This window comes from Bombus pyrosoma, linkage group LG7 (genome assembly GCF_014825855.1).
Source record: "Bombus pyrosoma isolate SC7728 linkage group LG7, ASM1482585v1, whole genome shotgun sequence".
Classification (NCBI taxonomy): domain Eukaryota; kingdom Metazoa; phylum Arthropoda; class Insecta; order Hymenoptera; family Apidae; genus Bombus; species Bombus pyrosoma.
Genome location: NC_057776.1, coordinates 9,732,715 through 9,747,161, shown reverse-complemented (window position 1 = coordinate 9,747,161; position 14,447 = coordinate 9,732,715). Strand labels below are relative to the sequence as shown.

At 26.3% G+C, this 14,447-nt stretch overlaps 3 protein-coding genes across 5 annotated transcripts; all 3 read right to left on the bottom strand.

Moving 5' to 3' along the window:
• Positions 1-89: 89 nt before the first annotated feature.
• Positions 90-6,131, bottom strand: LOC122569220 (triokinase/FMN cyclase). The gene is made up of 17 exons (XM_043729898.1): positions 5,645-6,131; positions 5,415-5,577; positions 5,063-5,341; positions 4,807-4,995; positions 4,484-4,725; positions 4,358-4,399; positions 4,090-4,293; positions 3,902-4,024; positions 3,569-3,826; positions 3,413-3,476; positions 2,425-2,572; positions 2,192-2,297; positions 1,772-2,046; positions 1,586-1,698; positions 1,175-1,504; positions 861-1,095; positions 90-781 (listed from the first exon to the last, which is right to left on the bottom strand). Exons 1-17 carry the CDS (start codon positions 5,819-5,821, stop codon positions 640-642), a joined length of 3,090 nt encoding a protein of 1,029 aa, XP_043585833.1. The 5' UTR covers positions 5,822-6,131; the 3' UTR covers positions 90-639.
• Positions 6,132-6,261: 130 nt separating this feature from the next.
• Positions 6,262-8,835, bottom strand: LOC122569218 (MAPK regulated corepressor interacting protein 2). The gene is made up of 6 exons (XM_043729897.1): positions 8,506-8,835; positions 8,342-8,426; positions 7,947-8,065; positions 7,741-7,809; positions 7,524-7,577; positions 6,262-7,448 (listed from the first exon to the last, which is right to left on the bottom strand). The coding sequence occupies exons 1-6, from the start codon at positions 8,555-8,557 to the stop codon at positions 7,378-7,380; spliced, it is 450 nt and encodes a 149-aa protein (XP_043585832.1). The 5' UTR covers positions 8,558-8,835; the 3' UTR covers positions 6,262-7,377.
• Positions 8,836-10,343: 1,508 nt separating this feature from the next.
• On the bottom strand, positions 10,344-14,332 carry LOC122569196 (TOM1-like protein 2). Of its 3 annotated transcripts, none has more exons than XM_043729838.1 (9): positions 13,693-14,332; positions 13,278-13,447; positions 12,676-12,957; positions 12,311-12,580; positions 11,834-12,131; positions 11,641-11,761; positions 11,534-11,564; positions 10,944-10,994; positions 10,344-10,803 (listed from the first exon to the last, which is right to left on the bottom strand). In XM_043729838.1, the coding sequence occupies exons 1-9, from the start codon at positions 13,748-13,750 to the stop codon at positions 10,606-10,608; spliced, it is 1,479 nt and encodes a 492-aa protein (XP_043585773.1). In that variant the 5' UTR covers positions 13,751-14,332; the 3' UTR covers positions 10,344-10,605. The 3 variants fall into 3 exon arrangements, with proteins under 3 accessions (XP_043585773.1, XP_043585771.1, XP_043585772.1); XM_043729836.1 differs by having other exon boundaries at positions 11,435-11,564; positions 13,693-14,330; XM_043729837.1 differs by lacking the exon at positions 10,944-10,994 and having other exon boundaries at positions 11,435-11,564; positions 13,693-14,331.
• Between the last annotated feature and the right edge of the window lie 115 nt (positions 14,333-14,447).

Genomic DNA, 14,447 nt, shown 5'->3' with positions numbered 1-14,447 from the left:
ATATTACTATATTCACTAAAATTAAATAATCATAAAAATTAAGATACTAAATATAAAAAAGGAATATTAATGCAATTAAGCAATTTAATTTTTTCTTTGGAAGTTATCGATTTTTAATAATTTTATGACATATAACAAATAACATTTCACAAAATGTTGAAGCTATATTCGTTTTCGAGATATTTTTTGAACATTTAAATTGAGATGTGAAAAAATTAAAATCATAAATACAACCTATTAAATAAATTGCATTTAATCAAAGGTATGTTACAGTTACATATACATATAAGATGTGGGTCGATTATTTATGAAGATAAGCAATTACTTATCAAAATTAAACGAAATTTCCATTAAAATTTATTTTGATATCAATTTTATCAAAGAATTTCATGTAGATATTATATGATTTTATAAAACTGGATATCAAATCTTAATTACTAAGTGATGTATGTAAGATAATTTAGTTTATACTGATATCAATATTCGTTATGTGTTGACTATATTATAAATAAAAAATTATGCACAACCTTGAATACATAAATATTGCATGAACAAATAAGAGGGAATACACTTTATATATTAAATTAAATATTACCCAATATTCTACATTGTATAAAACATGATAAATTAATTAAATGATTATGCCGGATTTGGTGGCAATCCCATTGACCAAGTATCTAATAATTTTTTATCATGAGGACCAGCGCCCAAACTAAGCATAAGTCCAGAGAGATCACCACTATGACCACGCCCCCGCATGGCATGAACTACTTTGGCAATGCTACAATTATAATAAAAATTCACAGTTAAAACAAGAAATATTGTTGAATATTAATATAAAATAAACAATATAATTATACTTTGCCCATTCCTCTTGTAGTGCAGCAAAATGTGCTTTCAAAGTCGAATTTCCAAGTTTCTCATTTTCAAGTGATTTTTCAATTTTTGTTAATAACGTTGGTAACTTTAGTGGCAATGTTCCTGTCCATCTAACAATATGTGAACTTGAATTTTCAACTTTGTGTTCATCAGTAACAATATCTAATCTACATACATTTGCACAAGGTAAAGGAACAGCTACTGATGTGTCAACACCTGAAATTAATGTGATTATTTATAAAATATTTAATAAAATATTTATATCTTAACATTTTTGTAACAATAATGTACATACCAATAAAGTTACACTTGTTAGGATCCATATATTCTGTTGCTTGAGTCTTAACTCTTCTACATGCACGTGGAATAAGAGAACTAAGTCCATATAAAGATTCCAATCTTTCAATATTTGGACCTCTTACCAAAATTTGAACGCCCGTTAAACTAGAATATAAAAGTTGTCTAAATTGATCCTTCCCTAGTACAGCTCTCAAATCTTTAAGTATCACTGTAGTAGATTTCCCTGAGACCTCTGAGAATTCGAGTGTTGCTTCTGGTTCATTTGAGTTTAAAGTTAAATTTACAGGTAATTTGGCATTTACTAAAGTAAATCCATCTTCAGTTTCTAAACAACGAGAAATGCTATTTGATGAAATAAATTCAAGTATATATTCTTTATGAGTGTGGTATTTTTTGTGATGCTAACCAATTTGATCCTCCAAATTGTAATTTAATTCATCATCTAATAAGCTCATGGGAAAAATTTCTATGAAATGTCTTGCTCCTGCACTAAGAATCCATACCAGCCACATGTGGATTCTGGTTTAATTGTAATTTATTAATATTCTATTTTGTAAGTATTGAATACTTATCCCATAACTATAAAACAGACCTTATAAAAACATGTTTCTCATTGGTTATATCACTAAAAGTTCTAGGCTGTCTGTTTGAATTATTATATAATCCTGGTCCATTGTTGGCTTTTGATAAACGAACAACTCTTTGTGGACATTCTGCTTCTTCTGCATTGTACTTCTTTTCAGCAAAATCTTGTAATTCTCGAATTACTTCTTTTAAATTATCAACTAAAAAGGGCCACATATTTAATAGAAATTGTTTATCCCTCATGAAAACAATAAAACTGCACCATTTACGAAAACCTCTTGCCTATGAAAAAAAAAAAGAGAATACCTTAATATTGGTGAATTACTTTCTAAATTCCTTTCTAAAAATTTAAGATTATAATTAATGACATGGTTTGAATAATTTGTTGTAATAGCTACCAAACATGCTTTTTCGTTGCATAATTCACCTGGGCATCTTTTAATGTAAATGTATGACTTAAAACATGCCCCCTATATTCATCTCCAAAGTAGCAAACACCTTCTTTACCAGGATGTACTTCACAGCTTAGGCTCCTTAAAAAATTAAAACATACATATGATTATTAAATTTTAGAGGATTAAGTAATATATAAATTCATGTTATTATATATATAAAATATATATTTAAAAAATACAAAGGAATATTTCATAATTATTATACCTAAAGCATGCATGCTTTAGCAAGCACCAAATATCTTGAGTTAATGATTGCTGAGCAGAAAGAAATGATGTCCTTGTTTCATGTTCATTACTTAAATATTTCACATTACCAATACTTTGACATCCTTCACATTCATGCTGTCCATCTTCTATAACACTTTGACTTCGTCTTAGTATTTCTTTTGGACCATAGAATTTCAGTTTCTCTGTACTTTGATTATCATAATTACGATATGATTGAGTTGTAAATATCACTTTAGGTCCATGTGATTCACAGAAAATACATAAAGCAATCACAGCATTCATTGTTAATATTACTGTTTTTTTTTATATGAGTGTTACAAATTTACTGTTCATATATTTTTATATCCTTATCATTCTTATCATCTTAAACACACACATTATGTATTATGTGTATGTGTGTGTACGTATAAATAACGCAATATATTCACAAGATTTAAATAAAATATTTAAATGTTATACATATTTAAGAATTTAGAAAGTTAGAATTATAACTTTAAACATAACCTCTGTTCATAATGTCAGATATAAAATGTATCTAATATAAAAACACAATGTGAGTGTATTATTTATTAATTTTTAGTTCACGTTTTGAAACAACGAAATTAATTTTTTTCAGCTTTTTCACGTGATAAGACAGAAATGAAGAGAAGCCAAGAACACGTGACATTATGATAGTCTTTTATACATATCTGAACATACATTTATATCATTCGTTTGTATGATGCCTGCTCACGCATACACTCATAGTTTTGATGACCTCGTACATATAAGTAAAAGCAGAAATATATTTATATAGCATAATGAATCGCTTTATCTAAGGTGTAACATGTAATATCATTAAATATTTATTAATTTCTTTTTTCATGTATTAATATATTTAATATTAATATAACTAATAATACTTATGAGATACTTATTACAAATTTATTATTTTGTATTACAATAAATTAATTTTAACTTAGTGCCTTCATATGCAGCTCTCATCCATATACCTACTGAATGTGCTTGAGGATCAGGATATTTGAGTTCCTGAAATAGATTTTAAATAAATTTTTCTTATTTTAATATATTATTACAAACTAAAATTTGTGAAGTAAACTATAGTATTTTATATTTTTTACATGAGAAGATTGTGTATATAAAACATTTGTAGTAAAATTTTCAGCGGCTTTCACAGCTATTCCAAATGCATCAATAGGATCCACATTTCTACTTAATGCATTTTGTAAATCTATCTGTACTGCTGTTAAAGTGGTTAATAGAATTTGGTCACCTACAGAGGATGCTTTAAATTGTTCAATTGCTTTATTTGCAGTAATTAACACATGTAACCATACATCTACTGTTATCTCTTTATTATTTTCATATTTCGAAAAAGCCTAAAATGTATTATACATTTAAAGAGTTAACCATATATGCAACCGAAAAGTTAAATATAATATATTATATCTTACTTCAGCAATATAGAAAAAAAATAAAAAATATAGCCTTCCTTGTATATCACTCACTGTCTTTTGAATGATATGACTAATTTGTAAAAATGTTATATATAAATTTGTTCCTAATATTTCATTTTTCTGTAAAATGTTTTAATTAAAATTCCATTATGTGTTTTTTTTTTAAAACATGTTTAATATCCAACCTGAATAGCATTTTGTATAGCTTTAGCTCCACATGCAAGACTTGTACCATAATCTCCATTGCCATATTTTTGATCCATTATATTCAATTGTCTTTCACATGCTATTATTGCTTCACATGCCATTGATATGATTAATAAAAATGTTTGACTAGTTTTATGATTCATTGTTGGTCCTTGTAAATTTAAAATATTCCAGTCCATATTCTACACATTCATTAAGATTTTATTATACTACATCTTTCATAATGTACTGATAGAATGTAATTACCTTATGGTCCTTTTTTAATGTAATTAATTTTATTTCGTCATGCTAGAAATTAATTTTAGTTTCAAGTTAAAATATAATATAAATTGAAAAATAGAGAAGAAGCTAATTCCATAAATTTTACAATACCTTTTTAGTTTCTATTGCCTCTAAACCTAATGCTACTGGCCAAGTAGATACAAGTGTTGGAAAATCTAAATATTTAATTAATACTGTATTGAATGAAAGATTTAATAAACAAATGTGAAAACCATTACTATTTGAATATTTCATAAATTCTTTCATATATATTCTTTTTAGTTTTAATCCATTTATTTCTATTTGTTGCAAAAGTTCTAAGATAAATATGTTTCCTTGTATTTGGCTACAACCTAAGGAATAGAAAATGTTTCAAGGTAACAAACAGGATTTAAAAGATAAGCAAAATTTTTAAATGTCTAGTTGTTTTATACCAAAGTTACTTATTATAATTGCAACCTCATGACCAATACAAAACTTTTTGGTATCATGTATATTTGTTTCAGTTTGATTTTGTGATGTTATATTTAATATATCTATCAGTGGTTTGAGTACTTGTTTAACTAAATTTGGGAACATTTCCAATTTATATCCTTCATGAATTATATTTTCAAAATAACTATCTGCAAAATATAATCCTTTCTTTATATTATATTATTAGACAATTTAATTTAAAGAAAATTGTGTAACCTGTTTTTAAATGTACTATTTCTCCACTATTTGCAATAGAATTACAAAAAGAATAGATCTCATCTAAACATTTTCCTTCTTCTGACATAGCTCCAGCTATTTTACATATAAAAAGTGTAGGTAGAAGATTATGTTCTTTTACACTATTACCAAAATAAAGCATATCACTGCTATTTATTGTTATTAGTCTAACAACATATCCTTTTAGTTCAGCATATAATTTTGCCAAATTAAAGTTTATAGAATATTCCGCATAATTTTGTACAATTAACAATATACCTGTATATATATTTTTTATTTAATTATTTAATAATATAAGATAATATCTTATTATATAATTATATCCCATTACCTTCAGTGTGATCAAATCCAACTTCTTCAATAACTCTTAATATATTATCAACAGAAGGTGCAGAAAAGGTATTTCCTAAAACTGCAGCCGTTAACATCCCAGGACCCACAACTCCTGGATATATTAATTCATTTTCAGCTCTGCTACCAGATATTAATTTAACCTATTATTATAATACCATATAATACCATGTAATTAAAATTTTTATTTAATCATGATAAATTATATACCTTCCCAATCATATTTGCATAATCTTTACGTAAGATTGCATTACATTCTTCTAATGCAATTAAACTATTATGTATTTTTGCCATTCCCATAAGACTTTTATTCATTATTGTATCAAAATAGTCATATTCTTGTTCTCTTAATTCACACATCTTTTTGCATAAAAATATTACCTTCATATGTTAGTGGAATAAACTTAAATAAATATTTATAATAAATATATTATATTATGTTAAAAATATAACTTATAATTTTTAAATATTTGCTTTCAATATCTTATATTTGTGAATTGAAAAGGTTATTTAAACAGTTAACCTACCTAATTTGAGGCAAGTACAATTTGATCCCTTATAATAGGCGATATTTTTTTACTTATTTCTCAAAACATAATGTTATTATTCATTTTATTATGAAACAATAATTCAATTAGTTTTTATAAATTTGAATACAGACATATATAATTTAAAAACCTATACATAATCAATCTTTAGAAACTCATATGAATTGACAGTTTTATATTTAATATTAAAATTTAATTGCTGTTAAAAAAATATATAAGTTAGATTAATACTATGAAATTTAATATATCAAAGTTAATGTAAAAAGATTAAGAAAGATATCATGTATATAAAGATGTATTTATTTATAACTGCTTGATTCAGCCTTAAATAGCCGAATGTTGCACTACATTTTGACTACTTTTGCAAACTCTGCTTTTCAAAAGTATCAATTCATATAAAAATTTTTGATAATCATTTTTTTTAATACTTAAAGTAAAAATTTAATAATTAGATAAGATTAAGTCAGATCAATATGAAATAAGAACTTTGAAAGCAAAGGTTGCAAATACATTGGTGACAAGGTTTATCTTGTCTAATAATCATGTAACAACCTTAAACATTATCAGTCTACAAAGTTATACTAAAATTTGCTTACATAAATGTATTTAGATACAGTTGTCATAACAATATCAGCAGTGTAGTCATGCATTCACACAAACGATGCATGTAATATGTACATCATTCTATGCTTAAAAATTCATTATTTTCACGCTGCATTCATACCACGCAGGGATTTTTGTGTTTGCTTAACCCTATCTGGTATGTATTTATGAGTTGTATCTTTACCTGCGTTATTTTAAAAATCTACAAACGGAAATAGCAATCGTACTTTGTATCACATTGATTTTTTACTGGTTAATTTATAAATTTGCAATATCTTCTGAACTTGAACAAAATTTCTGTACAATTTTACATTAATCAAAATTTTGGAACAGCTTCAAACAGAAATGTGTAATTTATGTGTATTGTTATATCACAATTCAAGGATAGTGTTGATAGTAATGCATATCTAAACTCATGCAAGTTACCAATCATAATCCCTTACAATATTAAAAAAAATGCTGTTCTATAGTTACATATACATATGTATTTAAAGTTCCAAACAAATTAATTTTTAAAGTTGCATGTATAATAAAAAGTTAATATTTCTTACAAGAAATTCGTTGTAACAAATAATTATGTATGAATTCTACAACAGTTTAAATTCATCAATTGCAACTTTGTGGTATTCAACAAATTATGTTCATTTCTAATCTTCAGATTCAATTCTACACGGTTATTCACTGATTCTTCAATTACTTTTAAATCACAAAACAGGCTAATCTTTAGCACTGTTTGCCATTCTGTACTACTTCAAGATATATCTCCATAACTGTTATAAATTTCTGTGTCTTTCAAAGTGACTTTGTGATATTGTTAAATAATCGTTTACCCCACCATGATTCCAAATCAAATGGTTTAAAATCTGAAATAGTATATTTATTTTAATCCATCTCAATTATATATAGTCTTTTTCTAAAAGAGAGAAATTATAGCTTACCTTGGAGGGTGTCATTTGGTTCACCATCATTGTAATATACTATAGAACTAGGACCTGAAATTTACAAAATATTTTTATTTATTATAAATATTTAATCAAATTGCAATTAGTTACCTATGAATTTGTATATACGCAAAGATATACATATTTAATGCTTAGAAAGGTAAATAAAAGTAAAAAATTTACAGTCTGCTTCAATTAGATTTAAAAAACTTACTGGAAGGTTCTGAACAATCTGAACCATCAGAAGATTCAGTTCTTTGTCGTGTATTAACTTGATTCCATGCTGATAAATAAAAATTATAATTATAGTGTTATGATATTATGCAATACAAATACAGTATAAATATATTTTCTTATACACTGTGAAATAAAAATTTTGTTATAACTTTCAAAATCAAGTAACAGAAATGTTTAACCTACATTCATAGACAAATTTAATAAGTTCTTCATGCTGAGGTGTAATAACTTCTTGCATTTGATGCCTCTGTGAACTGAATTTAGATTTCCCATTCATGTGAAAGACTGGTTTTGGCACATGGCTGTGAAATAATAATTGTTTTTATTATACATATTAATGTACGAAAAAACTACTGGTAGTACATCACATAACTTTTTTCTAAAAGCATATGATAATGATATGATTGTGTAATACTTTATGAATTATAATTTACAAGTCTTTAGGAATACAACACAGGAATTGCACGTGCTTACTATCAACGGACAATTATGAATTGCGTAATGTCGAAATGCTGAAGTTACAAAAAGAGAGAGGAAAGAAACGAACCAGGGTTAACATGGGTTCAAGCATTACTTACCGGGTGGCCTCGTGGTCATCATCAGGATCTGCTTTTCTCGTTAAATCACGCAAGGTTTCCAGCCTCTCGAGATTCTGACTAATCCCTGAAAGATGATAATGTTCAACGAAGTTGATATTATAACTGTTTATAAATACAGTTAAAAATTCTTCTGGTATCGGTACCTCTTCGTGTCTTAGCGGCTATCTTGCTAGGTCCTTTTGATACAGTATACATGTTTCTTATGAGAAAAGCACAACAATAACTTTGAACTATATTTTCGATACCAGATCATCCGAGATTAATCTTGAAATCTTAGTATAGAATCAATCAAATTGTATACTGTGCGTTCAACTGGTACCGATTAGACCAACCGCACGGGTTGAAATGATCAGCGTGAAATACACGATGAGTGAACCACGTGACCTTAGCTTGTGGTATCGCAATGATATATATTCACGAACATATGTATCTATACTTACACATCGATGGGCCAATATGAGAAATTTGAATGCGGATATGTATCTTTCCATATAATGAAGCGATAGAGAGAAATAATTTATATACATATATAATATATTATATTGTATATATTAAAAGAGAAAATTTGTTTGACAACCATTTTAATATGAATATTATTTTATTATAAAATAAAAATTTATTTGAAAAATAGAATTTTAAATAAAGAACTTACGGTATGACACAATTTTCTCAGTCCTTTTTATGTTATATTCGCTAATTTATTTGCAAATATCAAAATAATTTAAAATATAGAAATATTGTTGATATAAATAATATCTAATGTCTGCAATTGTGATCTTGATAAATATTAACATAAATATAAAATTGTAATTTATATAATTATGTTATAGAAGATCTTAATATATAAATAATAACAAATTTTTTATAATTGTCTTTGAAGTACTATATGTTGCAATTTTATATTAGTTTTATATAAGGATTAGAATTTTTAAATACAATCATCAGTATATTGGAATATTAGAAAAGTTTATTACAAAACGAAAAAATGATGTATAATTTTAAAAATATAAAGAAATTATTGAAAATATAAAATTAATTTCTTTCACAATATTCAATAAAAATTGCAATAATCACATAAAACAGAAGAATAATTTTTTATGTTATTACTTACATAGATTACAAGTATTTACGTAGAAGTAAATACAATTCACACAAATAAGCAAATTTAATTTTTTTTTCATCTTGCTTTACACATCTATTTGAAATATTCTTAAATATTTCATCTATTCTAGAATAAAAGAATTAACATGTTTAGTGCTATACCTGCACTATTTGTCAAAAGTAATATATTTTTAGTAAAAATATTTGACTATTTGATATTAAAATAAAATATTCATTGGTAGAAGGATACAGCTTTATAAAATCAAACATTTAAAGATAGTTTCATAATAATTTATCACATCTTTAAAACTGCATAAAGAATCTTAGTTCTTATCATAGTACTGTCAATATGTTTACTTTTTTCAAAGTAAAACTATAATTTTAAATTACAAACATAAGATTTACATAACGTTCCTTATTACCAATGATATTCCTATAATATAATTTTAGAATATATTAGTTATTTGTAATATATCGTTACATAATTATAACAATACTATCGATAAATTTATATTACTCTATAATAATAATACTTCATAAAGGTCAAAATTACTATAATAATGAACGTATCATATTTATACAAAATATCAAATGATCTACCAATCTAAGATATAAAAATATTTCGATCTATAGCGTAACAAAATCAATCACAAAATGAAATATTAATTTTTTTCTATTTAAATCCGCAAATTTGAAAAATGCAACTGCATAAATTAATAATTCTTATATAGTTCCAAGGCATGAGACCACACATTGTAATATGAATATTATTTTGCATACAATGTGTTTTTTTATATACAAATAACATAAGTTAGTATTTCTCCTATTTTTGCATTACATAATATTTACGCGTAACGGTTATTTTAAAATAAGTTATTCATTGTTATTAAATTTTTACAACGTAATAAAATGCTAATTTACGATCATTCAGTATCAATTCTATTCTTAAGTACATTTAAGCACAAAGCATTTTCTTTTTATTTTTTTTTTTTTATATTGTTTTCTTCAACTTATTTTATCAATGTTTCTAATATTAGTATTATTATTAGAAGCATTGATTTATTAGAAAGTGTATTTGATGACCGAATTAGAATAAATTTAATTTTTATCAGTTTTCTAAAATGTAAATATGAAAATTACATTTAAAGAGCAAATAAAGATTTATCTTGATCCTTATTAATTTGACGCTGAATGTTAGAGTTTTCAGAATTTGTAGTATTTCCTGTACTAGTAGTAGTTGTGGGTAGAGTTGGTAGAGCTTCAGCAGCAGCAGCTCGTTCTGCTAAGAAACGTTCGAACTCTGAAGATGTTAGAGATTCTTGATCACCATGTGCTCCTGGCTGAAAAAGAAGTTGTTTTAATAACTACGAAATATAATTAAATGCAATTTACATATAATTGAACATTTTGAAGAAAATTTTAATGATGTGTTAAATGATTATATCACAAATTTTTAATCTCATTGTTATATATAACTCACCGTATGATCTAACCAGGCTGCCATCTCATTAAATTCAGACTCCCGGTTCAGCTGAATATTAAAAGAAAGAAACAAAAAATAAAAATAAACATATCAAACGAAATAATAAGAATCTGAACATATGCATATATATAGGCAAAAATAAAGCAAAAGGAAACATAAGAGAAAATTAATTATTTCATGCTATAGAAAGCAGTGAAAGGAAGCAACTTCTAAATAAAACTACTAAATGAATAAGAATATAATCACAACGTTTTAATATCACAATGTGTAGTAAGTATGATATTCTTACCTTTATGAGAGTAATTTTAAGCTCATTGTATGAAATCGTAACTAAATTGCTTACAAAAATATAATTTTGCAATATTGTGTAATTAAATTTATAAAAAGTTTTGTAATAATCTTACTCTTTTCAATAATAATCAGTATCTATATTATTCATGATATTAACTAAATGCTTAGCAATAATTATAGGAACAGGGATTACGCACAGAAGTAGCAGTAGTAGAAGCAGCTGTAGAAGCAGTCTGCTGGGGATACTTAGGATTATTGCGATTGAGAATCGCTGTACTGAGACTTCCTCCGCTCACCTGCTCCAAATTATCCTCATATTTGCTACCGCTACAATAAAAATAAGTGGATAGTTATATATTGGGTATACACATTTAAAAGTTGCAATTAATTTAATATTAGAAACCTGTTTTTTGCAGTTTCGTAAGATGTATTCCGTGATTGTGCAAACATATCAAATTCATCACTATCACCTTCTTTCTTCTCCTTCCGATCTATCCTATTTTGGTCAATATTATCAGCTATGCCTGTAATTTAATATAAAAGAATTATCCACACAAACACAAACATTATTCGATTATTACAAATATAATATTTACCTATTTCTGTCATTTTTTTCTCCAAAGTATCAGTTTCATCAGATAAATCAATAAGAGAATCAGCTTCTTGTTTATTAATTGATGAAGCAGAATCTATGTTTGGAGGATGACCAATCGTTTGTGCTAAAATAGTACTTGCAGCAACAGCTTTGTTTTTTGTATAACGCGAATAACGCAAAAATAAATTGTTTAATTCATCATTAATACGCAATAATTCTGCTGTCATTTCATCATGTGCCAGCTTTCCAATTAAATCAACAACACGCTCTTGCATTGCTTTGCATGTGGAATGAAGTTCCTACAAATGATAAGTATTATAATTTAAATATATATGTGTATCTTACATAAAAATATGTTTTTCAATTTCATATATACAACATTACATTGTTGAATAGGAAAGGCATTTGTTTTAATGGGTATTTGCTATTAGGTATTTACTGCTATTCATATATATAAGACAAATAATTATATTCATACAGTTAAAAGTCCAAGATCAGCAGGATCAGGTTGTTGACTATTATTCTGATCTGAACTTGTAAAATATGCCAACATTTCTGATAAGACACGCATGTTTCCTTGTACAACATCAAGTTCACTTTGTATTTTAGCCATTTGTTGTTCATTCAATATAGCTACTTGTCCAGATGATTGGTTTTGAAGTTGTTGGACTTGTGGTGTTACAGAAGTTACTGATTGCTGTTCAACTGTAGGTACGTTCATGACATTTTGTTCTGACTCAGGTACGCTCTACAATTATATTATAATAAAAAAAAATTATAATAATCACAAAATATATAAAACAATAATTTTTTGATCATATATCACAACAGAAAAAAGCTTACTCGTTCTGGAGTGATAATGGGTGCCATGGCATCCAAGTCTGTCATTGGAAATTGAATCCCTTTTACTTTCAATTCTTGATATACTTGAACAACTCCTTGGGTATGTGGCTGATGGCGGAACGTATCTGCCCATGTTTGAATTAAACTCAAGACCTTATCTTGCACTGCTGTTGGTGGTTCATTTTTTGGTCCAATTAACTTAACCAATTCTTGTACAAATTCTCGTGAACAGGCAAGTGAATGAAAACGTTTTCCACAATTTTTTACGCATGTCTCCAATACCTATTTTTGGCATTCATCCATTAACATACATAAATTAACGTTTATGCATATTTGAAAATAAGAAGATTAAAAGTAAGAAATAGATAAGTAGTTCTAACAAAACAGCTATCACTAATCTACTAATCATAGCTGCTAAGTATGGTTAAAACCTAATTCAAATAACTATAAAAAGAAGCAAGTTATTTTGAAAAATTAATTCTGTTAAGAAGTAAATGCTTTATATTACATACATATATATTATTTAATTGTACAAAATAACTTTTAAATATTGCCTATGTCTTGTCTGAAATGTAAGTATTATTGAATATATAAATACTAACAGTAAGAGTATACATGACTATAGTATAATTTTTTCCAGCAGCCTGATTTAGTCTACGCTTAATTGCTTTAATTGCATCTCTTGGCCCATCCTCTGTTTCATTTATAATATCACATATTTCCATATTAAGTGACCAATTTTCACTTGGCAAACTACCATCTGTAGCTTGCTCTGAAATATACAAATAAAGATGTTATAATTTATTAATTGGAATAAAAGATGTTAGATAGGTCATGATTCATGATGTAAATGCTGAAGATATATACATAGACATAGAAAAAATCTATAAGTATTTAAGCATTCATTAATATTGATGTACAAATAGTTGTCCATATAAAAAAGACTTAACTGATTATTAACATAATAATAAAATAACCGACTTAATGGATTTCGTAAAGGTAAATAATAAAACTTACCTATTTTCTGGCCTACTGGTGTTGAAAATGGATTGACATTTACTCCAAAAAATGACATTGTTGCAAGTTGTATGAAACTGTTTCTATATTCGATAATATTACTTTGATTCACTTGTGCTTATGTAAGGCACGTAACAAATTTTGACAGGAACAATACTTGATAATAAATTAAAAACTTCTTATAATGAGTGACAGTATCATATGACCCAACGGCGATAAAGTCAGACGTCAAATACAAAGTGACATAAAACTCTAACCAATCAGGCACAGCATTCTGAGAATGCCATTTTGATTGGATCTAACATTTAAAGTAAATACATTTATTTTACGAATAACTCAAATTTCTAATTCAAAATAAATGTATTAATAACTTTTCTAATATATCTTCTTGAATAAGAGGGAACGAAATATTTACTTATTCTATATATTTTGTGAAAATAAGAATATTGAAATTTTATTATCTGTCTACCTAAATTTCTATCTAGTTTTATCTGTTTAATCTAACACTTTTCTCTAGAGTTTAGTAGTAACTGGACAAATTAGAAAAGGCGGACTGTATTATGTGTAATTCGTTATTAACTTTTTGTTCGTAACGTTACGATACGAAAAGCGTAATTTAATTTTACAGTTATCAATGATAATTAGCTTAGGAATTTGAACATAGAATATGTAATTCCTAGACAGTTTTCATTCTGGATCAATATTTATATAAATCTCCATAATTACGTGATCAAACACTAGAGAGCGCCGTAAAG